Here is a 24,923-nt window from a genome sequence, read left to right as displayed (position 1 = left end):
TTTTCATGTGCCTGTTAGTCAGCTGTATGTCTTCTTTGGAGAAATGTCTATTCAGGTCTTCTGACCAGTTTTCAATTGGGTTGCTTGTTTTTTTGATATTGAGTTGTATAAGCTGTTTGTATATTTTGGATAGTAACACCTTTTTGGTCACATCATTCGCAAATATTTTCTCCCATTCCACAGATTGTCTTTTTGCTTTGTTTATGGTTTCTTCTGCTGTGCAGCAGCTTTTAAGTTTAGTTAGGTCCCATATGTTTATTTTTGCTTTTTTTTCTTTTGCCTTAGGACTGATCCAAGAAAATATTGCTATGATTTATGTCAATGAGTGTTTTGCCCATGTTCACTTCTAGGAGTTTTATGGTTTCATGTCTTACATTTAGGTCTTTAAAGCATTTTGAGTCTATCTTTGTATATGGTGTGAGGGAATGTATTAATCTCATTGTTTACATATAGCTGTCCAGTTTTGGTATCAGGATAATACTGGTCTCAGAATGAGTTAGGAAGTGTTCTCTTGTTTTTTAGAAGAATATGTAAAGGATTGTTAATTCTTTAAACATTTAGTAGAATTTAGCAATGATGCCATCTGGGCCTGGACTTTTCTTTGTGGAAAGTTTTTAATTACTAACTCAATCTCTTTACTTGTCAAAGGTCTATTTGCAGCATTTCTATTTCTTGTTGAGTCAGATTTGCTATTTTGTGTCTTCCTAGGAATTTGCCCATTTCATCTAAGTTATCTAATTTGTTATACAAATTATAAAAGTTACACAAATGTTCATAATATTCATATTTATTTATAGTGCTTTTTATTTCTGTAAGGTTGGTAGTTACATCCCATTTCTGATTCTAGTAATTTGATTCTTCTTCCTCTTCTCCCTTCTCCCCTTCCTCCCCTTCCTCGTCCTCCCCTCCCCCTTCCCCTCCCCCTTCCCCTCCCCCTTCTCCTCCCCTTCATCTTCTTCTTCCTCTTCTTCTTCTCCCTCTTTTTCTTTTTCTACTTCTTCTCAATCTAGCTTGCTTTGATTTCATTGGTTTGCTCTATTGCTTTTCTATTCTCTATTTCATTTATTTCCACTTTAGCCTTTATTTCCTTACTTCTGCTTGCTTTGGATTTATTTTGCTCTTCTTTTTCTAGTTTCTTAAAGGTGAAAAGTTATTGATTTGAAAGCAAAACTAGGGAGACAAGGATCAGTGGTTGCCAGAGATTAGGAGAGAGGGAGGGATGAATAGGTGGAGCACAGAGGATTTTTAGGGCAGTGAAACTATCCTATATGATACTATAATGGTGGATACATGACAATTACCTATTTGTCAAAATCCATATAATGTACAACACTGAGAGCTAACTCTAATGTAAACTATGGACTTTAGGTGATAAAGATGTATCAGTGTAGGTTCATCAGTTATAACAAATGGGCCACTCTGGTGTGGGTTGTTGATAGTGGGGAAGGCTGTGTGTATGTGGGAGCAGGGGCTATATGGGAAATCTCTGTACCTTCTGCTCATTTTGCTGTGAAATGAAAACTGCTCTAAAAATAAAGACTATTAAAAAAATCAAAAATAATTTTAAGAAAACCAGTAAGCAAAAAACCTCACAACCTAAGGGCCAATGTCTCTACCCTAGGTCTGCAGTCTTGCCCTGCAAGATCCCTCTGTGATGACCCAGAATGTGACGGGTAACAAGACATTCAAACCTGCTACTGCTACTATCTCTATTACTTTCCCCCAGTGAATGCTGATACAGTTATTGTCATTATATAATGTATGCTACCAGATTATTCACCTAATTTCTCCCATGCTTGATTAATCACTTAGAAATGTTCTTTTTACTTTCTAAATTGAGGGAGAGGTTGGAGTTTCTTCTAATTAAATTGCCTTATGATCAAAGAATGCTGTTTGTATGTTATTGAGTTTGTTAAGATTTGCTTCGTGGTCTAATATGTAGTCATTAGGTACTTGAAAAGAATGTGTATTCTCTACCAGTTGAATGCAGAAATCTACATACTTTGATTAAATCAAGCCTATTAACTGTACAGTTAAAATCTCTAGCCATACAAAATTTTTATTCATTTGACCTATGGATAAAATCATCTATTATGATTATATATTTGTTAAGTTTCCCCAAGAGTTTTGTTAATTTTTACTTCATATATTTTGGGAATATGTTAAATGTATACAAATTCAGAATTATTATATCTTTCAGGTTAAACGTTCCCTTTATCCTTGTCTAATATACTTTTACTTCCAACAAAATGTTTTGCCTTAAAGTTTAATTTAATAGATATTAATATAACTATGCCAGCTTCCCTCCTATTTAAAAAAAGGTTGATTTGAGATCTTATTCTTTAAATATAGGCTTTTTCAGCTATAGATTTCTTTCTAAGCACTGATTTAGCCTCATCCCATAAGTTTTGGTATATTGTGTTTTTGTTTTCATTCATCTTTGCATATTTCCTAATTTTCCTTCTGCTTTCTTCTTTATTGGTTATTTAAGAGTGTGCTTTTTAATATCCATATATTTGTGAATTTCCTGAATTTTCTTCTACTATTGATTTCTATTTTCATTCCATTGTGTTTGGAGAACATGCTTTATATGATTTTAACGCTGTTAAATTGATTATTTTATGGCTTCAAATGTCTTTTATTCAAAACATTTCCAATGTTCATTATTAAGTTTTAAACTTTTCTGTACAAAGGTCTTAATTTTCTTAGTTAATTTCTAGATACTTTATATTTTTCATTGAGAGGTACTTATTATGTGTTTATTATTGGTTTTGAGAAGTGCCATTAATTTTGTTCATTAATCATATAGCTGGAAAATTAGCTTAACTGTCATTCTAAAAGTTTGTTGGAAATGTAAGTTTATAAACCTGCTGCCATTAAAAGTGGATGACCCCTAAATGCTACTGACCTTTTAAAAAGTCAAAGATAGTTTTGGGAAGAGGGAATTTTGGAGTCTCATTGGCCATCGAAGGGACTAGGAAGGCCTCTCCAGGGAGAATTGTGGGGCTGATTGTGTAGTACTAGCTATATTTGTGGGAAACTCCTAGTTTTTACAACATTTCCATGGAAATCAAAGTAACACTGAGCCAGATATTTGAGTCAAAAGCAGACAAAGGAAAGAGCATGTACAAGATGCAAGAAGATCCTTTTTCAATACTGTCTGATATTTATTAGTACTTTGATCAGTGACATACAAAGTGTACCATACTGAAGGGGTTCTGGAATTCCAGGCTGTTTCTTAGACTGTGGGCTGCAAAGCTCCAGCTTGTCATACTGAAGCAGGTTTGCCCAGGAGATAAACCTACAGCTGGATCAGCAAAGAGGCTAAGAGAGGAATTCTATTCTAACTGGGCCTTGTTGGTGAGAGATAATGGTACAGAGAGTGGAAAGAAGAGCTGGCTATCTCATCCTCATCAGGAAAACTGTACAGTTCCATGATTTGTGCTATGTCATAGGCATCAGAGTACAAAGCAGGAACTGAGGCCACTAGCCTCTCCAACTGAGGATCTTGCATTTGGACATCACTTGTAGCAATCTCAGTGATTATAGAGTCCCCTGCCCAATGGAAAGGGTCTAAGGGCTGAGGTGAGTGGGAGCTATAGGAATCTGAAACTGCAGGGAGAAAAGAATGAGGACTGGTTGATGCTGTGGGCACATTTTTGGCTGGAAGGACCTGGTTTGGTGGCTTTAGTGATTGCTGCTCTTGTTGCCACTGCTGCTTCCTCTTTTTGAACCGCTGATTCCTGAACCAAATCTGGGAGTGGGGGAAGAGAGGAGATTATGATCTGTTACTGGAGAAGGAGTTTGAGGCTTCCCCTGGGTGAAAAAAGTCAGATTATAACCCTCATGTCCTCTCCAAATCACTATGATACTGAGTTCTGAGAGAGCAGAGGTAGGTATGAATGGAGTCAATAGGAACAATGAGGGATCAAGGCTGGGCCCCAGAGGAAAAAGAAAGAAAAAAAAAGGAGGGTATGTCTCAGAGGTTGTGTTGGGGGTTCAGAGAAAGGGTCCTAAACTCTAGAGAAAAGAAGGAAGTTCAGGGATGTAGGGAGAGGTGAAGAATTTGAACTAAAGGATTTTCAAGGATTATTTTAGAAGACCTCTTCAGTGAGCAATATTCTAACAAATATTTGGGGCCTTAGCAGACTCAGATGTTGGAGGAGTTACTTGTCTGTTGGTAATGTTGTGAATAAATGATTGCAGGGTTTTGCTAGAGAACTTCCTAAGTAAGAAGTCTATCTGAATGAGAGTCATTTCTCTAATTTGAGGTCTTTCGTACCTCTGGAGTTCTAATTCCATTTATACTATGTATTATCTCCGTGACCCAGTCACTTGGCTCCCGAAACTCACTTTTCCTCATCTTTTAAACTGGTTGATAATAAAGCCAACATATACAATGTGTCCAGCTCAGTACTAGCACACAGTAGGTACTCAATAAATGAAGTGTTACTACTATTGTGTTACAGAGGGAATTTCCAGGCTGAATAGTAGAATGTAATTTGGATGGGGGCTCAAAGCACACCTCAGAGGATCAGACAGACCTTTACTGTTGACGCTGGTAGGTTGAGTTTTAAAGCAAGTTCTCTCTGGAGGTTTTTATCTGGAAACATGTTGCAGCTAAACAGAGCCTCCAACTCTTCATGCTGTGTGTGTGTGAATGAGGTGCGTTCGTGAGGCTTCTTCCATTTTGCTGTAGAGCAGAGATGGAGAGGAGGTGGTTACACTAACACGATCCCCTTCCCACTCAAATCCCCAAAATACCACAACTGTGAATTTCCCATGTCTTCCCCCCAACCAGGCTTGGAATCTAGGAGATAAAAATCCCAGGTCTTGACTCTAGGAGGCTGAGCCCTGTGTAACATCACTCTGTCCTCTGTTTTCTGAAATTTAGTTTGTCCCTGCTAGGAAATGTTACCTCTTCAATTTTCTCTGTACCCAGTCTGTCTACCCTGCCTAACCTCAGGACAGTGGACAGTGGTTTCCCTTGTCTTCTTTTCCATATTTTGTTTCTTTTAGAAACTGGGAAAAAACCTCATGTCCCCGCGCCTGAATATATAACACACTCTTCAAAATGGGTTTCCTCTTCTCATTTATTTATTCAGGAACCTAGTCTATCTCATCTAGAAAATGGGTTTTTTCTTCTCCAGGCTTTCTGAAGCTCTATTCGCTCCTCTGAGAAAAGGTTCATAAGAAATGAGACATAACTAAATATGTGGAGACAACTGAAAAATTATGGAATATTTTTTAAAATGGCAATGGAGAGAAAAAGGAAATTTTCTAAGAAAATACAATTACCAAAATTTGCTGAAAAACAACTGCAGACACTGAATGGACTAGTAACCATTAAAAAAACAAGTAAGTTATAGAATTCAAGGCAATGTTGTGCTAATTCTCCTGCTATATGCCCATTTCAGTATAAGGAAGAAGAGTCTTCACTTGGGCCTCACTTCTGTATTTGAAGTCCCTAACACCAACACTAAAATCAGACAAGAATAAACACTATCATCAACAAAACTATAAAACTAATGCCACTTATGAACATACACAGAAATAACTTTTACAAATATATTTAATATAATCACATATTTAAATGTACATATTCCTAAACTTATAGTATCTAATTTATTTTTGAAGTTCATATGTATTTGAAATCAAATACATAAAATATTAATTTATAATTATTGATTTTTTTCTACTCACATTTTACAAAAGTATTCTATTCAAACTGTTTGCATTTACCTTAAATAGCCATATCTTCATCAACACTCTGATCCTCTTCTTTTTTTTTTTTTTTTTTGGCCATGCCACGCAGCATTCGGGATCTTAGTTCCCCGACCAGGGGTCAAACCCTTGCCCCCTGCAGTGGAAGCATGGAGTCTTAACCACTGGACAGCCAGGGAAGTCTGTCCTATTCTTTTAATTAAATAGTGTAGTTTTACCAGGCATATAATCTTTACTTTGAAATAAGTTTTTTGTGATACAGCACTTTTGGAATATGTTTATGAAATGCTGTTACTAGGAATTTTGTTTTAAGTTACAAGAAACTTATATAATATTAAGATAACTCTTTTGCCCCCACATTCATCCTGTAGGGGTGCATTTGCAATCTCTACAACTTACTAGTTACCATATTGCTTTAAAACAAGACAATGTTTTATTCATGTATTTGTGTTAAGTCATGTATGGAAATAGTATAAATTTGAAACCATCTTTGTTCCCCAGCCACCCAATTACTCTCTAGAGCTCTTCTGTATAGTATAGTAGCCACTACCCAACATGGCTATCAAACACAAAAATGTGACTAGTTCCACCAAGTACTGAATTTTTAATTTTATTGAATTTTAATTAATTTAACTTTAAACACTGGTATTCAATCCAGTGATTGGGAAGCTTTTTAATATGCTTAGAACAACTTGCATATGTGAATCTACTCTTTCACCTGTAAATTTTATGAACTCTAAATGCAGAGTAAGTATTTCTGATGAAAATTTAGCATTTAGATTGAGATATGCTGGTAAGTGTAAATTATTCACTGGATTTCAAAGTCTTGATATGAACCAAAGAATGTTGGGACTTCCCTTGTGGTCCAGTGGTTGAGACTCCGCGCTTCCACTGTAGGTGGCACAGCGTGGGTTCAATCCCTGGTCGGGGAACTAAGATCCTGCATGTGCCATGGTGAGGCCAAAATAAAATAAAAATTAAATTAAAAAAGAATGTAACTATCTCATTGGACTGTATATTGTCTGTTTAGCAGAAAGATGTTACAAGTTAAGATGTTAAATCCTATATGATATACACAATGTCTGATTTAATTATGTATTAAAAATAAAGGTAAAAGCTTTAAATTTATTATCTATTTGTGTATTAAACACAACATATAAAAGTAAATTAGATAAAAAGCTCACAGGTGATAAAAAAGAAGGAAAAGACTAACCTTTGTGTATGTATTTACCTTTTTACATACTCTTAAATTATTATCAGCTTGCTTCTGTGTTTATTTGTAATATTATCCCTTTTAGTAAGGCTATAACAATTTTTTGCCTCAAAGATTTATGCCTATATCTTGGTGTAAGAACCAGACTGTTCTGGCACCTCATTTCTTGTGTTTATCAAATGGATCTTGGAGCTGCTGATTGTCTGTGGCTTCCCACTTATCTGTGCACAAAGATGCAGAAGGAAGACAGCAGGGAATCATCAGGGCTTAAGAAGATGAGAACTCCCCAAACATCAACAGGTATACACTGGAAAGTTCATCAGACCATTCTGAGAAAAGTCATCTGTGAAAAGATGCTTTTAGACATACAAAAGTTGAAATAATCCATTACCAGCAGACCTGCACTATAGGATATGTTACAGATCATCCTTCAGGCAGAAGGAAAACATCATATATCTGAAAGGATTTGCATCTGGAATATATAATAAACTCTTGTATCTCAAAAATAAGAAGGCATATATTCCAATTAAAAATCCTTTAAACCTAATTAATAGATTTGAGTAAGCTTTTCACCAAAGAAGATATATAAATGAAGATGTGGAAGAGTGTGGAGAAATTGGAACTTTCATACAGCAATTGGAAATTACAGGTGGGACTGTTAAATGATATAGCCACTTTGAAAAACCATCTGGCAATTTCTTCCTAGGAATCTACCCAAGGGAATAAGAACATTCATCTATGCAAAGATGTATACCCAACTATTCATAGCAGCATTGTTCATTATTGCCTAGTTGGTAACAATCTAAATCTCCTTATTGAATGAATACACCAACTTTTTGTATTCATACAATGCAATACCATTCAGCAATAAAAGTAATGGATTACTGATGCATTTTACACAACATGAATGAACCTCAAAAACACTATGCTAAATGAGATGTATACTTGCTAAGATTGAATGATAGACCCATGAAATTATACTATTCTGTTGTGGTTTTGTTTTTTTGTTTTTTGGCCACTCCATGCGGCTTGTGGGATCTCAGTTCCCCGACCAGGGACTGAACCTGGGCCACAGCAGTGAAAGCACTGAATCCTAACCACTAGACCACCAGGGAACTCCCCTCTTTTTTTGTTTATATTTTAAATTTTCTATATAATAAAAAGTTGAAATAAGTAAATAAAATGTAATCTTCAGCAATTATTTTTTCCAAAAGGAGAGGGATTCACCCTGAGATGGAACTGTCATGAGCAGGAACTATGTTTGTTAAGATAAGTGGCTAGAAGTGGAGTGGAGATTCAGTAATCTCTGAACCATTTATGTTTAATAGTAGAAATTTTACTTATCAACTGTACTTTTCTAGGAATGTGATCATGAACAGTTTAAACTCTTCACCTCAGTTTCATCAAGCATAAAAAGGGACTGCTATGACACATGCACCACAATGTCCATAGCAGCATTATTTACAATTACCAATATATGGAAGCAACCTAAGTGTCCATCAACAGATGAATGGATAAAGAAGATGTGGTACATATATACAATGGAATACTACTCAGCCATAAAAAATAATGAAACAATGCCATTTGCAGCAACATGAATGCAACTAAAGATTATCATTACTAAATGGAGTCAGACAGAGAAAGACAAATGCTGTATGATATCACTTATATGTGGAATCTAAAAAATACAACAAACTAGGGAATATAACAAAAAAGAAGCAGATTCACAGATATAGAGAACAAACTAGTGGTTACCAGTGCAGGGGGAAGGGTATTATAAGGGTGAGGGAGTGGGAGGTACAAACTATTAGGTGTAAGATAGGCTACAAAAATGTATTATACAACATGGGGACTATAGACAATGTTGTAATAACTGTAAATGGAGTGTAACCTTTAAAAATTTCATAAAAAATTAAAAATTAAAAAAAATGGGGCAGCAGAACTTAAAAAAAAAAAGAAAGACATTGCCTTTACTATCTGTTTGAAGGAAATGTCCAGACTTTTCACGTCTTGTTATACATTTCCTATATTGTTTACACAGGGAACAGTGTTTATAGTTGTATGTACAGCGGGAGTCTGCAACAAGAAGTATATATTTTCAAACAATATTTTAATGATTTAACAATTTTTGTAAATCATTTTCAGGCTTCTGCAGCTGTAGATTCTCACTGCAAATCCCTTGCTTGCTCGTGCATGAGTGTATTTACAATACAAAATATTACAGGTTTCATATTTTTGCCCATTAGTGATTGTATCACATGTGTAACGCTTTGGTTGCAATAATCCATTAAATGGTGGACAAGTTAAATGGTGGACAAGTAATGTGGATGGGAAGTAATTTTAAATCATGTGTAATTGGTCACAAGGCCTAAGCTGCAGTAACTGTTGCCTTTTTTGCTTTGTATGTGTTAACCTTTGGCTGTAAAGATGGTGTATCTATCCAATAGGGAGCCATAGTTATTTACACTGACCAACCTAATGTTACAACTACTCTGAGATGGCCAAATATAAATTAAAAGCCTTAATTAAAGAGTGCAATTTTGTATTTTAAAAATATTGGGAAGAGAAATTATCTAAAGATATCTGAGAAATTTTTTTAAAAGAAAACAAAATAGGCTGGACTGCCAGCTAACAAAACATACTCTAAATTGGTAACATATGGAATGCTACAGTATTAGTTTAAAAAAAGGCTAACTTAGCACTAGAATAGAATATAGAAAAACAAACAAACAAACACTAGCAGATATGGAAAGATGGCATTTCTAGTTAGTAGGAATAGAAGTGGCCATTAGTGTACAAGAAATTAAATTACACTCTAGCTGACAAAATTCAAAAGCAATTCCAGATATATTCGATAACTAATATTTAAAAGTTTATATTGAAATAATAAAGAAAAAAAAAACCTTAAATGGATAAAATAAATTGCATCAGAGTTGAGAACTTTTGTTATGGAAATGAAAGAGAAAGGACTCATTATCCCTTTAATAAAGAATTTGCACCAAAACAATGAGAAAGACATTCACAGAAAGATAGACAAGATGAAAAGACAGAGGGCTATGTACCAGATGAAGCAACAAGATAAACCCCCAGAAAAATAACTAAATGAACTGGAGATAGGAAACCTTCCAGAAAAAGAATTCAGAATAATGATAGTGAAGATGATCCAGGACCTTGGAAAAAGAATGGAGGCAAAGATCGAGAAGATGCAAGAAATGTTTAACAAAGACCTAGAAGAATTAAAGAACAAACACCTAAAAGAATTAAAGAACAAACAAACAGAGATGAACAATACAATAACTGAAATGAAAAATACACTAGAAGGAATCAATAGCAGAATAACTGAGGCAGAAGAAAGGATAAGTGATCTGGAAGACAGAATGGTGTAATTCACTGCCACTAAACAGAATAAAGAAAAAAGAATGAAAAGAAATGAAGACAGCCTAAGAGACCTCTGGCACAACATTAAATGCAACAACATTCACATTATATGGGTCCCAGAAGGAGAAGAGAGAGAGAAAGGACCTGAGAAAATATTTGAAGAGATTATAGTCAAAAACTTCCCTAACATGGGAAAGGAAATAGCCACTCAAGTCCAGGAAGTGCAGAGTCCCATACAGGATAAACCCAAGGAGAAACATGCCGAGACACATAGTAATCAAATTGACAAAAATTAAAGACAGAGAAAAATTATTGAAAGCAACAAGGGCAAAATGACAAATAACATACAAGGGAACTCCCATAAGGTTAACAGCTGATTTCTCAGCAGAAACTCTACAAGCCAGAAGGGCGTGACATGATATATTTAAAGTGATGAAAGGGAAGAACCTACAACCAAGATTACTCTACCCAGCAAGGATCTCATTCAGATTCAAGGGAGAAATCAAAAGCTTTACAGACAAGCAAAAGCTAAGAGAATTCAGCACCACCAAACCAGCTCTACAACAAATGCTAAAGGAACTTCTCTAGGTGGGAAACACCTAGAAAAGGACCCTCAAAAACAAACCCATAACAATGAAGAAAATGGTAATAGGAACATACATATCGATAATTACCTTAAACATGAATGGATTAAATGCTCCAACCAATAGACACAGGCTCGCTGAATGGATACAAAAACAAGACCCATATATATGCTGTCTACAAGAGACCCACTTCAGACCTAGGGACACATACAGACTGAAAGTGAGGGGATGGAAAAAGATATTCATGCAAATGGAAATCAAAAGAAAGCTGGAGTAGCAATACTCATATCAGATAAAATAGACTTAAAAATAAAGAATGTTACAAGAGACAAGGAAGGACACTACATAATGATCAAGGGATCAATCCAAGAAGGTATAACAATTATAAATATATATGCACCCAACGTAGGAGCACCTCAATACATATGGCAACTGCTAACAGCTATAAAAGAGGAAATCGACAGTAACACAATAATAGTGGGAGACTTTAACACCTCACTTACACCAACGGACAGATCCTCCAGACAGAAAATTAATAAGGAAACACAAGCTTTAAATGACACAATAGAACAGATAGATTTAATTGATATTTATAGGACATTCCATCCAAAAACAGCAGATTACACTTTCTTCTCAAGTGCACACGGAACATTCTCCAGGAGAGATCACATCTTGGGTCACAAATCAAGCCTTGGTAAATTTAAGAAAATTGAAATGATATCAAGCATCTTTTCCGACCACGATGTTTTGAGGTTAGAAATAAATTATAGGCGGAAAAATGTAAAAAACACAAACACATGGAGGCTAAACAATACGTTAGTAAATAACCAAGAGACCACTGAAGAAATCAAAGAGGAAATCAAAAAATACCTAGAGAAAAATTACAATGAAAACACGACTATCCAAAACCTGTGGGATGCAGCAAAGGCAGTTCTAAGAGGGAAGTTTATAGCAATTCAAGCCTACCTCAAGAAACAAGAAAAATCTCAAATAAACAATCTAACCTTACACCTAAAGGAACTAGGGAAAGAAGAACAAACAAAACCCAAAGTTAGTAGAAGGAAAGAAAGCATAAAGATCAGAGCAGAAATAAATGAAATAGAAACAAAGAAAACAATAGCAAAGATCAATAAAACTAAAATCTGGTTCTTTGAGAAGGTAAACAAAATTGATAAACATTTAGCCAGAATCATCAAGAGAAAGAGGGAGAGGACTCAGGTCAATAAAATTAGAAATGAAAAAGGAGAAGTTACAACGGACACTGCAGAAATACAAAGCAACCTAAGAGACTACTACAAGCAACTGTGCCAATAAAATGGACAACCTGGAAGGAATGGACAAATTCTTAGAAAGGTATAACCTTCCAAGACTGAAACAGGGAGAAATAGAAACTATGAACAGACCAATCACAAGTAATGAAACTGTGATTAAAAATCTTCCAACAAACAAAAGTCCAGGACCAGATGGCTTCACAGGTGAATTCTATCAAACATTTAGAGAAGAGCTAACACCCATCCTTCTGAAACTCTTCCAAAAAATTGCAGAGGAAGGAACACTCCCAACTCATTCTATGAGGCCACAATCACCCTGATACCAAAGCTAGACAAAGATACTACAAAAAAAGAAAATAACAGACCAATATCACTGATGAATATAGATGGTTGTGGGATGAATTGGGAGACTGGGATTGACATATATACACTAATATGTATAAAATAGATAACTAATTAGAACCTGCTGTATAAAAAAATAAAATAAAATTCAAAAATTAAAAAAAAAAATGAAGGTGAAATGATGACATTCTCAGATTAAGAGAAACTATGAGATCTGTGGCCATTAGTCCTGTTCTATAGAAATGTTAAAGAAAGTTCTTCATGCTAAAGGGAAAATTGGAACTTTAGGAATGAAGAGGCACAGAAATAGTAAATATCTGGTTAAATATAATAATAGTAATAATAATAATAATATTTGGAGATGTTTTCCATGTGTTAGACACCTAAGTGCTTCATATATGTGATTCATTTAATTCTCAACAAACACATGGGGAGAAGTACAATTGTTAGCATCCTCTTATAAATGAAGGGAAGTTAAGTTCTTAAAGTCTGGGTAGCTAGAGTAGCTTAACTGGGAATCAGGTCTTACTAACTCCTGTGTGTGAATCTAAACCCCTGCCCACTTCCTCAGGAGGGGCATTTGAGGGTCTACAGCTAAAACTGGCATATTAAACAAAGAAGCATAGGTTTCATCTGGACTTGGGTATTTTCCCAGATCAGGGCTATGGAAAGCACAAGACAGAATTGCCACCAGGGGTACTGCACTTACTCAGCAAGTATTTATTGCCTGCCTTCTACAGCCAGTGCTTATCTCTGTCTGGTGATTCTGCAGTGAACAAAACACACAAAAACTGCTGCTCTGATGGAGCTTCTAATGATGAATAGTCTAATGAGGATTTTCAAAGAATTCCAGGCTAGCACAAACTGGGAAAGTATGGGAGCTCTGCAAAGCAGACACCACCTTCAGTAATAAGGAGTCTCACATTTACTCCCTGACTTTCATAAGGCAATCAGATCTTCCCTCTGTTCTAAATTTACAACCCTCTGTCCTCAATTTAAAACCCTCTGTCACCTCCCTCCAATGGGGATGGAGCTGAGTGATCTGCATCCTTAATCTTGCTCCTTTGGTCTTTTAAATCCTTTTTGACCACTTAAACCCCACATTCTGGAGCCCTCCCCTTCTATCCCTCCCCTCCCCCTGCTTACCTGTCATGACTGCCCATTTTCAAGCCCTCTTGATGTGTCTCTCTGGAAATGCAGTTCCTTCAGTGTGCCCTCATGGTGAAACACCCTGTATTTAAACGTAGTTTTTGATACCATCAGACCCTTGCACCACCCAGACACACCCCTAATGTCACACCCTTCATTCATTCAATCATTTATTTATTCAATAAAAATATGCTTAGAGACTAAATAACTGTTGCTGGAAATAGAGTCATTATTCTCTTCATACTCAAACTCCCTACCTTTGACCAACAATTTATGCTGGCTCCTGTGTCCTTTTGATACCACCACCTCTTTACTTTTACTCTTGCATTATTTAAAGTTATAGGTCTGTCTCTTTAAAACAGCAGTCCAATTGGAGAATTTTAACATGGATTAAATCCACTTATGTTTGATAGGATAATGATTAGTAATCTATGAGGATTGATTTCTACTTCCTTATCTTTGTGTTTTGGGTTTTTTTTTTTTCTTTTTTTCACTTTTCCTGCCTTCTGTTGGAATGGTTGCACTGTATTCCCTCCCTCTCTCCCACAATGGTGTGTAAGTTATGTGCAAGATTTAATTACCATTAATTTTTTCACATACATACTTGTCTTTAAAAATTCAAACATTAATCTGTTTCTCTATATGTCTTCCAAATAATAAAATGCTCTTTGAATTTTTAACAGTGAATTCTCCATCTTCAGTCTTTTGTGTTACTTTTGTCTAGTGTTTTGCCTTTTTAAAAAAAATTTTATTGAAGTATAGTTGATTTACATTGTTTTGTTAATTTCTTCTGTACAGCAAAGTGACTCAGTTATCAAACTTGCTTTTATGCCCTTAAAAGTCATCATTGTTATTTTGTCATAAATATTTATTTAGATGTAACCATAGGTTTATCAAGTTCTTTGGTCATCACTGCTTTTTTTCATCCTTCTTTTTCCTCTTGGCACAGTTTTATTCTTTCTGAAGTAGCATCATTAGTAGCTCTTTTAGTGATGGTCTATTAATTGTAAACATTTTAAGACTTTCTTTGCCTGAAAATATATTGATTACATTGTCAATCTTGCATAATAAGTTAGATGAGTATAGAGCTCATTTGAGACATCTGCTGACAGTCAAACTTTTATTCCTTTATAGGTAATCTTTCTCTACTCTCTAGTTGCTTTTAAAAGATTTGTGCTTTGTCCATAGTGTCTAGGTAAGATTTGTATTTATCCTGTCCATGTCTCACTATATGTCTTCAATCTAAACTTTCTTGAGTTTTTTCAATTATGGACATTTCTGAGTGATTAATTCTTTGAACATTGCCTTTCTTCGATTATCTTTACTAGCTTCTTCTAGAATTTCCATTAGATTTATATTAGACCTTCTCATTCTATTCTTAATATTTTTTAACTGCTGTCATCTCCTTAACTGTCTGAGCTCTAGTTTGTTTAGCCATAATGCTATATATTTTATCACTCTGGCTAATGCTTTTTGTTGAACTTTAATTTTGTTTTCTCTGTGGTGCTTTGCCCCCCGCCCCTGCCACCATCTTCCTCAAAATGACCGAAGGCTTACTCATTCATCCATCTGTTTGTTCTTTCATTTATTCATTCATTACTTATTTTTCCCCTCAAATCTATTAATTTATAATTGACATTATAACATATTCATTTCAGGTATAAACATAATGATTCAATATTTGTAAATATCGTGAAATGATCACCACAATAAATCTAGTTAACATCCATCACCATGCATAGTTACAAATTTTTTTTTCTTGTGTTGAGAACTTTTAAGATTTACTCCCTTAGCAAGTTTCAAATATGCAATATGGTATTATTAACTATAGTCATATGCTGTACATTATTCATCACTTATTTATTGAATGACTACTGGGTGACAAACACTATTCTGGCATTGGGTGGGGGAAGTCAATTAGGACTTTAATAGACTTGACTTCTGCTTCAAATCATAGTAGAAATCATTGGATTGTTGGACTGTGCTTCTCTAGACTGGGGAGGAGACTCTGATCCTGGCCCTTTCCACTCCTCCCATCAGCTAGCCGGAGGGCATAGACTAAGCCATAGATCCAGAAACAAAAGACTAGATTCACACCCTGCAGCCTACCAAAGAAGGAAGATGGAAAGTACCATGTGACAAAAGAAATGTATCTAAAGTAAAGCAAGAGTATAAAGCAATAGACAATAGGAAAGAAAAGATTTAGGCATTAAAGAATCAATGCAGGAAATGAGATAATGATCGACAGGTGTTCCAGAAAGAGAGAACACAGTACAGAAAACTCACAATTTATCCCAACATCTCTCTCAGAATCTCTCTTATTCCCTCTCAGTACATCATTCTCTTTTTCAGTATCTCTCAGTTATGTACGTCTACCAATTTCCATTTTTCCTCTCATTCTCTTTGTACTCCTTACCTTATATCCATTCAGTACCTAAAAATTCAGCTCAACTACAATTTGCTTAACATTTATTTTCTATACATTATTTATCATGCTCTGTGTTGTGTGCTGAGTTCTAGGGACACAGTGACAAGCAAGAATTAAAATGTTTCTGCCCAGAAAGAATTTGTTATCTAGCGATTTGATTGGCTAATAAGCATATGGAAAGATAATTAAAAGGAAATGCCATTTGATATAGGAATGAAATAATTTTTCCTTTTCCTTTTTTCCTTCTTCTGTTTAAAATATGAATATAACTCAGGGTTCATGGTGCAGGGATAAGCTCTGGCACTTTTATTCACTTGAGAAGAATGTTAATTTCTTTGATCTTTTAGGAACTATTTTAGGTTACTGTCATTGAAATTTTAAATATTTTAAAATATATGACACAAAAATGTCATATAAACTTTTAGCCCATTGTTTATATTTAAAAGAACTTATAAAAATATGTAAAAGATGTTGTAAGAAACAAACTATACAATGATATTCATTATGTTTTATTGTCAAAATTTTAGAGTAAACCTAAGTATCTATCAATAGAATAGATAAATTGTGGTACATTTATTATATGAATTACTCTCTCAATAAAAATGAATTTGGAAAACCTACCTTAAAGTACAATAAATTAATATATCTATGTTTCTTTATCTCCTACAACTGAATGCAAGTCTCTTGTATGTAATATTTTGTTTATTGCTGTATCCCCAGAGCCAAGCCCTTGATTTGGAACAAAGTTAAAAAAACAGTTATTTTATGAGTGATTACATGGATGGATGACAGATGCATGAGTTAATAGGTACTGATTGGGAAGATTCTCTTGGAACTTTTTAACAAGAAAATATACTTATAAGCAAAAAGACCAATAAAGAAAAAAAAGAGAGAAAGAAGCAAACTGTTAACAGGGATTATTTTAAGAGATAGGAATTCCACTGAATATTCACTTTCTTCATCATATTTTCATATTTTACAATAATGAGAAAAAATGAAAGTTAAAAGAAAAAATCTCATTTGCTGAACCCTTTCTCCATTTCTCTGCCATTTCCCAGCCTGCCTGGTTCTACTCTGGGTTTACCTCAAGTGGATCCAGAGCAGGGGCTGTCCCAGCTCTCCCTTAGGCAGCTCCTCCTTCCTTTTCTCCATCCCCTTTCTTGGCTGGGTGAGAAATGCAGATTCCTCCTTTTCAGATAGAGGCCAGTCTATGAAAAGGCAGGGCTATAGGGTTGTCCTGTAGCACTGAGAGGAAGAGCATGTGCTGGGTGATGATGCCATCTAGGATGATGGCAAAGGTTTCCAGCCTCAGAAGTGAGCAAGGAGAAAACTGTTTGCAGGGGTGGAAACACATGGTGTGTGTGTGGAGGAAAATTGTCTGGAAGGAGCAGTGTTGCTTGTTCTCCACTCTCATCCTGGAGAAAGACCCTGTGCCAGTTATGTGGCATAGACTCTGGTTGTTGAGGACATTATTCTTTCATTCCATTTAATCCATTTATTCATTCTAGGTGGCTGGTACTCCAGGGACACAACCTTATTCCCTGGGCAGGTCCTGTTTTTGAAGGTCTGATTGGCTCATTCTTCCTCCTTAACCCCAGGATGGCTCTCCTCCACCTTCCTTTCTTCTTAGCTGGGCAAGGGTCTAAGACTCCTCTGTAACTCTTGCCTGACAGGGCGAAGAAAGAAGAGAAGGCAAAGATGTAAAAAAAGAACTCTGGCAGTTCTCCCAGGCATCAAAAGTGTCCACAAAGTGATGGGGGAGGGCAGAAAAAGAAGGAAAAGAGAGTGGGAAAATGTAGAAAAGAGTGAGAATGGATTCTGGAGCTGAACTGTGTGCATCTAGGCTACACTATAGATGTGTGACCTTGGGCAATTCACAAGGTCTCAGGGTGGCTATGAAGTTAAAGCCATTAATATCACTAAAACAAACATTTATGTTTGTTTATTGATTGGTTGCTACATTCTCCCTTGATAAGTGAAATCCACTTTCTTCAAGGTTTTCATAGGTATTCCCTCCCTCATCCCAGGAGGAAGAAAAAGGACAAATCAGTCTGAGGATATCCGGGCCCAAATATTAAACTCTAGGAGACTCATAGTTCAGGAATCCTTCTCAAGTGCTCACAATTGATGTCTCTGGTATGAAGAGTTAATATTTACATCTCAGAGAACATGGTACATGCAATAAAGGCTTCCTCAGACTAATTTCCAGATCAAATAACAAAACTGAAAAATTTCAGAAAAGGAGGACAGTTGGGTTGAAATTAAGATACACAACAGAGGATACTGTGTTTCTTTCCTTCATCATTGTGTTCCAGACCCCAACAAAATGCCTGACATAGTTGTCATTCATCCATTCCACAAATATTTTGAGTGTCTACTATGTGTCACACATTGTACTAAGTGCTGGAGATAAAACAGAGAAGAAGACAAAGTTTCTGCCCTCGTGGACTTACATTCTGGTGAGGAAGTGAGTCTATAAACATGTGAACAAATAATACATTTCAGAGAGTTATAAGTGTTATGAAGGAAATAGAGCTGAGGAAGGGAAAAGAGAGTGCTGAGCTATTGGGTGATATTTAAAAAGGAAGGCCTCTCTGAGAAGGTCACTGTTAAAGCAGATTTGTTGAATAATTACACAGATTGATGCAGTCTTCTTTTTATTCCCTCTCATTTATGAAAGAGATGGGTGGGCCTCCATCAACCAAATTTTGGGGATGACAAAATATTTTAGGAAAACCCTAAACCAATGTTTAAAGATGATCTTGCATAACTCAATGACTCAAAAAATTTCAAGTTCAAACAGTTCCCTGAAAATCTTTCTTAAAGGATATAATGTAGTCTATGGGAAGAGGAAATTCCAAGATCCTATTGTTCCATCCCAGCTACTGGACATATCCTTTTTCCAAGGAAGAATGTAAGGAAGGATTAAGAGACAGGGATAATAGAGTGGGAAAGTCTCACATACTTCTAATTGGAGATCTGGAAGAGAGAGAGAGGGAGACAGAATATAGTTGAGCAGTATTTTAAATATAATATCTAAGGATTTTCCAGGACTTCCCTGGTGGAGCAGTGGTTAAGAATCCGCCTGCCAATGCAGGCGACACAGGTTCGAGCCCTGGTCTGGGAAGATCCCACATGCCAGGGAGCAACTAAGCCCGTGCGCCACAACTACTGAGCCTGAGCTCTAGAGACCGCGAGCCACAACTACTGTAGCCTGTGCACCTAGATCCCATGCTCCGTAACCAGAGAAGCCGCCGCAATGAGAAGCCCACGCACGGCAACGAAGAGTAGCCCCTGCTCGCTGCAACTAGAGAAAGCCTGCTCACAGCAACGAAGACCCAATGCAGCCGAAAATAAATAAATAAATAAATTTATTAAAAAAAAAAAAAAAGAATTTTCCAGAATGGATTAATCCAATACTTAGATTCTAGGAGCCTGTTAAATCCCTAAAGTTTAAAAAAAATCCTCACCTAGACACACCATGAACACCAAAGTGCTCACATACTTGACTGCAAGGAAGGAAAAGAAATATAATCAGTCCTGTAGATTAAAGATGGCTACAATTTTTTTTGCTACTTTTCCCATTGAGAGGAGGAGGCAGTGAGATGAATGCAGTTTCTCATTTGCACTTATGGACTCCCAATTTGTCTTGGCAAGTTCCAGTTTGTTCTCATGCTTCCCTGTTTCACATCCAGGCTTTCTTCCCAACTGTTGGCGCTGCTGACCTGTAGGGACTTCAGACCTGCCACCAGAAGCAGAGGTAAAGCAGTTTTCACCATATCCCACAATTTTATAAGGTCTAATATCTGCAATAAATCTCTTATTCTATATCATTCATATCATTCATAAATTAAGCCTTCCTGAGAAACCCTCATTGATAGTCTGTGTTTTGGATGGCCATGGGCCCGGGTAAAATTTTGGAATTCTGTTATTATGCTAGAAGATGTGAATAGCTGCTACTAGGGGTCAACTATTGGTGGGTTTTGCCACATGCAATGTCCAAGGAAGGAAACTATAAAGAGTTTTTCACAGTCCCCACTAATTTCACTTTACTCATTTATGTTGCTTTTTTGGCCCTTGTGGGTATAGGAATGTTTAAATGTAAAGAAATTAATGTATAATTTTACCAGCTAGGGAGACATGGTAAGATTGAAATGTATGGTCAGCTGAATTATGCCAAAGGGGTTTCAGCTTTTTTTTTTTTGGTCATTCCTGACCTCTCTTTCTCTTGCACCCTACATTGAATCCATAAGCAATCTACTATCAGTATAGATGTGCAGTCTGATAATTTTCACCGTTTCCACTGTTACTAAAAAGCCACCAACATTTATTTAATGGAGGATGACAATAATCTTATAACTCATCTCCTTCATTCTGCTTTTGCTCCTGTACATTTGTTCTTTTATTTCTCTTTTTCATATAAGACCCAGGGTCATCTTTTAACATAAATTGATACATGCTTTTTCCTAGCTCTTCAACTGTTATTGTTGTTGTTGTTTCGTTTGTTTGCTTGTTTTTGACCCAGACGAGTGGCTTGTAGGATCTTAGTTCCCCGACCAAGGATCGAACCCATGTCCCCTGCAGTGAAAGTGCAGAGTCCTAACCACTGGACGCCAGGGAATTCCCTCAACTGTTTTCTAATGTCCAAGGAATAAAAGCCAAACACTATGGCTTGTAATGCTGTGCACGATCTGGACCTTTCCTATCTCTCATGTCATCTTTTGCCAATTTCTCCCACCATCTTCCAGCATGTTGGTCTTGCTTAAGTTTCTAGAATTCTCCAAAGTCCTTTAAAACCCAGGTCCTTTGCCCACACTGGTCCTTTGCCTGGAATGCTCTTTCTCTCCTAATTTCCTGTAATTATCTTACATTAATGCTTCAGGTTTCAGTTCAAATACTTCATCATAGAAGCCTTTCCTGATGAGTTCCTCTGTTATATGCACTCACATAGATGATGCTAAACTTCTTTCCTAGCATATAGTAGAAAACTGTTTTGTTTAAATCTGTGTATATATACTTTTTTCTAACACACAGCATACATTTTTTTCATGACTTATGTCTGTGGAGTGTATCTATGTGTTTGTGTTTACCCACAAAATTTGTATCATATTCCTATTAAATTTGACAGGCCACTTTGTTTACTTAAATATCAAATATGAACAATTTTGCTGTATTTTGAAATTAATTGCTTATAGGCCTAGCTCCAACTTTCTCTCCACCCCGTAACCCCTCAAGGCAAAGGAGGTACACATCATCTCCATCTTTACCACAGAACACTCAGAGCAAACAAAATTAAGGATGAGAAATGTTCATCTTATTACAAGTAGGCACAGTGCATTATTATTTTTTTACTGTGACATCGTTTGGCTGACATCATGAAAATTACGCCTGCCCCAGAATAAAATGCAAAGGTAGAAAATGGCATTTTCATTGCTGTCATGGAGCACCTTCAGTCAGATAACCATAAATCACCATAGATTCTAATGGATCAAGGATAACCATGGGTCACAATGGATCACCACAGAACCACCAATAGTGGGTTGTCATGGACCATCAACATGAATCATTATGAAATCACTTTGGATCACCATGAGTCATCTAAAGATCCAGGGATCACCATATGCACCATTGAGCCAGCTTTTATAAAAAGTGCCTGAAAAGGTCAGGAAATGTGGGGGAAATATCTCTTCCAACCTCAAATTTTTTCTTCTCTCTTTCCTTCCTATCAACATACAAACCAACATTACCTATAGGTTAAAAGTGTGGCCTGTGGATCCAGGCAGAATTGGTTCCCAGTGCCAGCTCCCTAACCAAGCCCCCCGCCCCCAGTATTACTAGCTATATGACCTTGGACAAGTGACTTCACCTCTGTGCATCTGTTTACTCATCTGTAAAATGGGGCAAATGTCATCCTCATAGATTTATGAGAATTCAATAAAAGTATAAAGTTCTTAAGACTGGGGATTATTGTTACAAATATGCTTAAATTTTCCTATGTTAAAAAGAAACTTTCGGGACTTCCTTGGCGGTCCAGTGGTTAAGACTCCGAGCTTCCATTGCAGGGGGCATGGGTTTGATCCCTGGTCGGGGAACTAAGATCCTACATGCTGCATGTTGTGGCCAAAAAAAAAAAAAAAAAGAAACTTTCCTGTCATCTTACAGTAGAACTGTGTGTACCTCTACCAGACGATGGATACCTCTGAGGCAGAGACCAGGTCTTGTTCATCTTCTTATGCCTATCACAGAGTACAGGCCTGCCAATGTATATTTTTTGGAGGAAGAAAGAAAAGAAATAGGGATGGAGATGTTCAGAAATCTCACTAATATTTTTGGTGATGGCCTTGGCCGAGGGTCTTGAACATGAGGCGTTGTGAACATTAGATTGCTGTAGGTGGGAAGGACATGATTTTCTCTCCTGCATGGGGACAAGTGTGAAATGGGGATCAGGGATGGATAAATAGGCAGTTTTTTGAGTCCAGAATGGGAGACACCATGATGCCCAAAGAGGTGTAAAGGCTAAAATCTTTGTTTGTACATGACATTAAGCCAGTTTCACCCTTGTATGCCTCAGATGAAGATTCAAGACCTCATCACTAGCCCTTAAACATCTTCAGGGGCTTCCCTGGTGGCACAGTGGTTAAGAATCTGCCTGCCGTCAGACTCTGGGAGGGCTCACGCCAGGGAGTGCTTCCCAGGGCTTCTGCTGCCAGTGTCCTTGTCCCCACGGTGGAGCAGAGCCACCCCCCGCCTCTGCAGGAGACCCTCCAACACTAACAGCCGTCCTGTGAACAGAAAGAGAGCTGGCCTGAAGAAAAAGCTGAAACACAGAAGCTGACAGTTCCAAGAGCATCAGAGTGGACTTGGAACCCGAATGATGCCATTCTATGGTTACCCTATATTTAAAATTCTTATTAAATGAGATGTATGTGCCTGAAAACTGATACTGAACTATGACAATAAGCTTAGCCTTCAGGGGAGACACCTGATATGTTCTTCGGCTGGTGTGAAAGGGGAAACAGCACCCTGCTTTACCATGTTAACAGTACTCTTTCTTCCACTGTCACCTAATCCTCAGCACTAGAATGAGATGGACACAAAAGCTGTATTGAGGATGTAAGAGAAGTTGCTCTGCACTTCCACAACCTTTCAGTTGGAAGCTGAAATATCATGTTTATGTGCTATGGGAATGATCCTCTTGTAAAGACACTATTGTTAATGAAGGCGGGAGAAGAAAGAATTTCATCTGTAGTGATGAACAGTGATGCCATAATGGATTTGATGGAATATATGGCTGATGCACATTACCCCAACCTGGAGAGCAGGAAAGAAAAGGATAAGGTTCTCATATCACTAAAACAGAAAAATGAACAGAAATATGAGCATGAAAGTCAGAGAGACGAAGATGATTCTTCTTCATCAACGTAAGTCATGGACCTGAACATTGTGTCACCTGGTAGAAGTCTGGAAAAATTAAAAGAAACTCCAAATCACTAACACACACACACACACACACACACACACATGCACACACACACACACAAAGAATCTGCCTGCCAATGCAGGGGACACGGGTTCGAGCCCTGGTCCGGGAAGATCCCACACGCCACGGAGCAACTAAGCCCGTGTGCCACAACTACCGAGCCTGAGCTCTAGAGCCTGCAAGCCACAACTACTGAGCCCACGTGCCACAACTACTGAACCCTGCACTCCTAGAGCCCGTGCACCGCAACGAAGAGCAGCCCCCACTTGCCGCAACTAGAGAAAGCCTGCGTGCAACAAGCCCGCGTGCAAGGTTTGGCGTGCCAACACGGCCAAAAATAAATAATAAATAAATAAATAAATTTAAAAATAAATAAATAAAGTGTTGTGCTATACTTACGTTTAAAAAAAAAAAAATCTTCAGCTTTGCCCTCCACTATGCCTCTGCATGCACTCAGGATCCCAGCCTCTCCCACTGCATCTCCAAATGCTCTCTGTCTGCAAGGGGAGGCAGAGGAATATAGTAGGTAAGCACTCTGAACAAGTCGTGTCAGCTAGCTAAGGCTCAAATAAAACTAAGATGAAAAACTTCCTCAGAATAATCTATATTCATTCATTGGACAGATATTTATAGAGCGCCTGCCATTTCCCAAGCACTGTTATAGGTTATGAGGATACATCAATGAACAAAATACACAAAGACTTTGTCATTGTGAAACTTATGTTCTGGTGGGGAGCTGGAGTGGAAGACAGACAAGGCAGGACTTATGGCAGTAAAGTACTTAGCACAGAACCTAGCCCATAGAAAGTCCTCAGGAGTTATGTGTAAGTATTATTATTCAAGGCTACTGTCCTACGTCCAAAAATATTTCTCAGACAGTACCAGCTCCATTCTTGATTATTTGAATTTGTGTGTTGTTTAGAGAAAACCTCAGAACTCTAAGTATTTGCAATTTAGCACTTTATCCCAAATGGTCTCATGAAGATATGCCCAGTGTTTGAATCCTGAAGATGCTTACTTGAGCAAGTTCCTAAACTCTGAAATGTAGCTTTTTTTCTTTAAATGGAAAAAAATGTGTTACTAATATACTCCTTCTGTAAGTATGCTCCCTTTTAATTACTTAAATTGATTCTCTTTTTCTCTTGGCCAATCTTATTTATTTTATTATTCTTTTCAAAGTACTACCCTTTTTTTTTTTTTGATTGGCTGATCTCTGTTGTTTGTTTCCTGCTGTATCAATTTCTCCTTATTTTTACCATGACTTCTTACTGTTTCTTGAGTTTATCTAACATGTTAGGTTGATCATCCAGCTCCGATTTAAAACCTTCCTTCTTTTCTATGATAAACATTTAAG

The 24,923-nt window shown here is 36.9% G+C and overlaps 1 protein-coding gene across 1 annotated transcript; it reads right to left on the bottom strand.

The window, feature by feature from the left end:
- Positions 1-3,182: 3,182 nt before the first annotated feature.
- On the bottom strand, positions 3,183-13,665 carry ARGFX (arginine-fifty homeobox). The gene is given in 4 exon segments (XM_061192735.1): positions 3,183-3,340; positions 3,343-3,754; positions 4,545-4,693; positions 13,659-13,665. Coding segments are annotated over 4 exon segments (726 nt in total).
- Between the last annotated feature and the right edge of the window lie 11,258 nt (positions 13,666-24,923).

This window comes from Eubalaena glacialis, chromosome 6, assembly GCF_028564815.1.
Source record: "Eubalaena glacialis isolate mEubGla1 chromosome 6, mEubGla1.1.hap2.+ XY, whole genome shotgun sequence".
Lineage (NCBI taxonomy): Eukaryota > Metazoa > Chordata > Mammalia > Artiodactyla > Balaenidae > Eubalaena > Eubalaena glacialis.
Note: the sequence above shows the minus strand (reverse complement) of the source record. Positions and strands in the feature narration are given on the sequence as shown.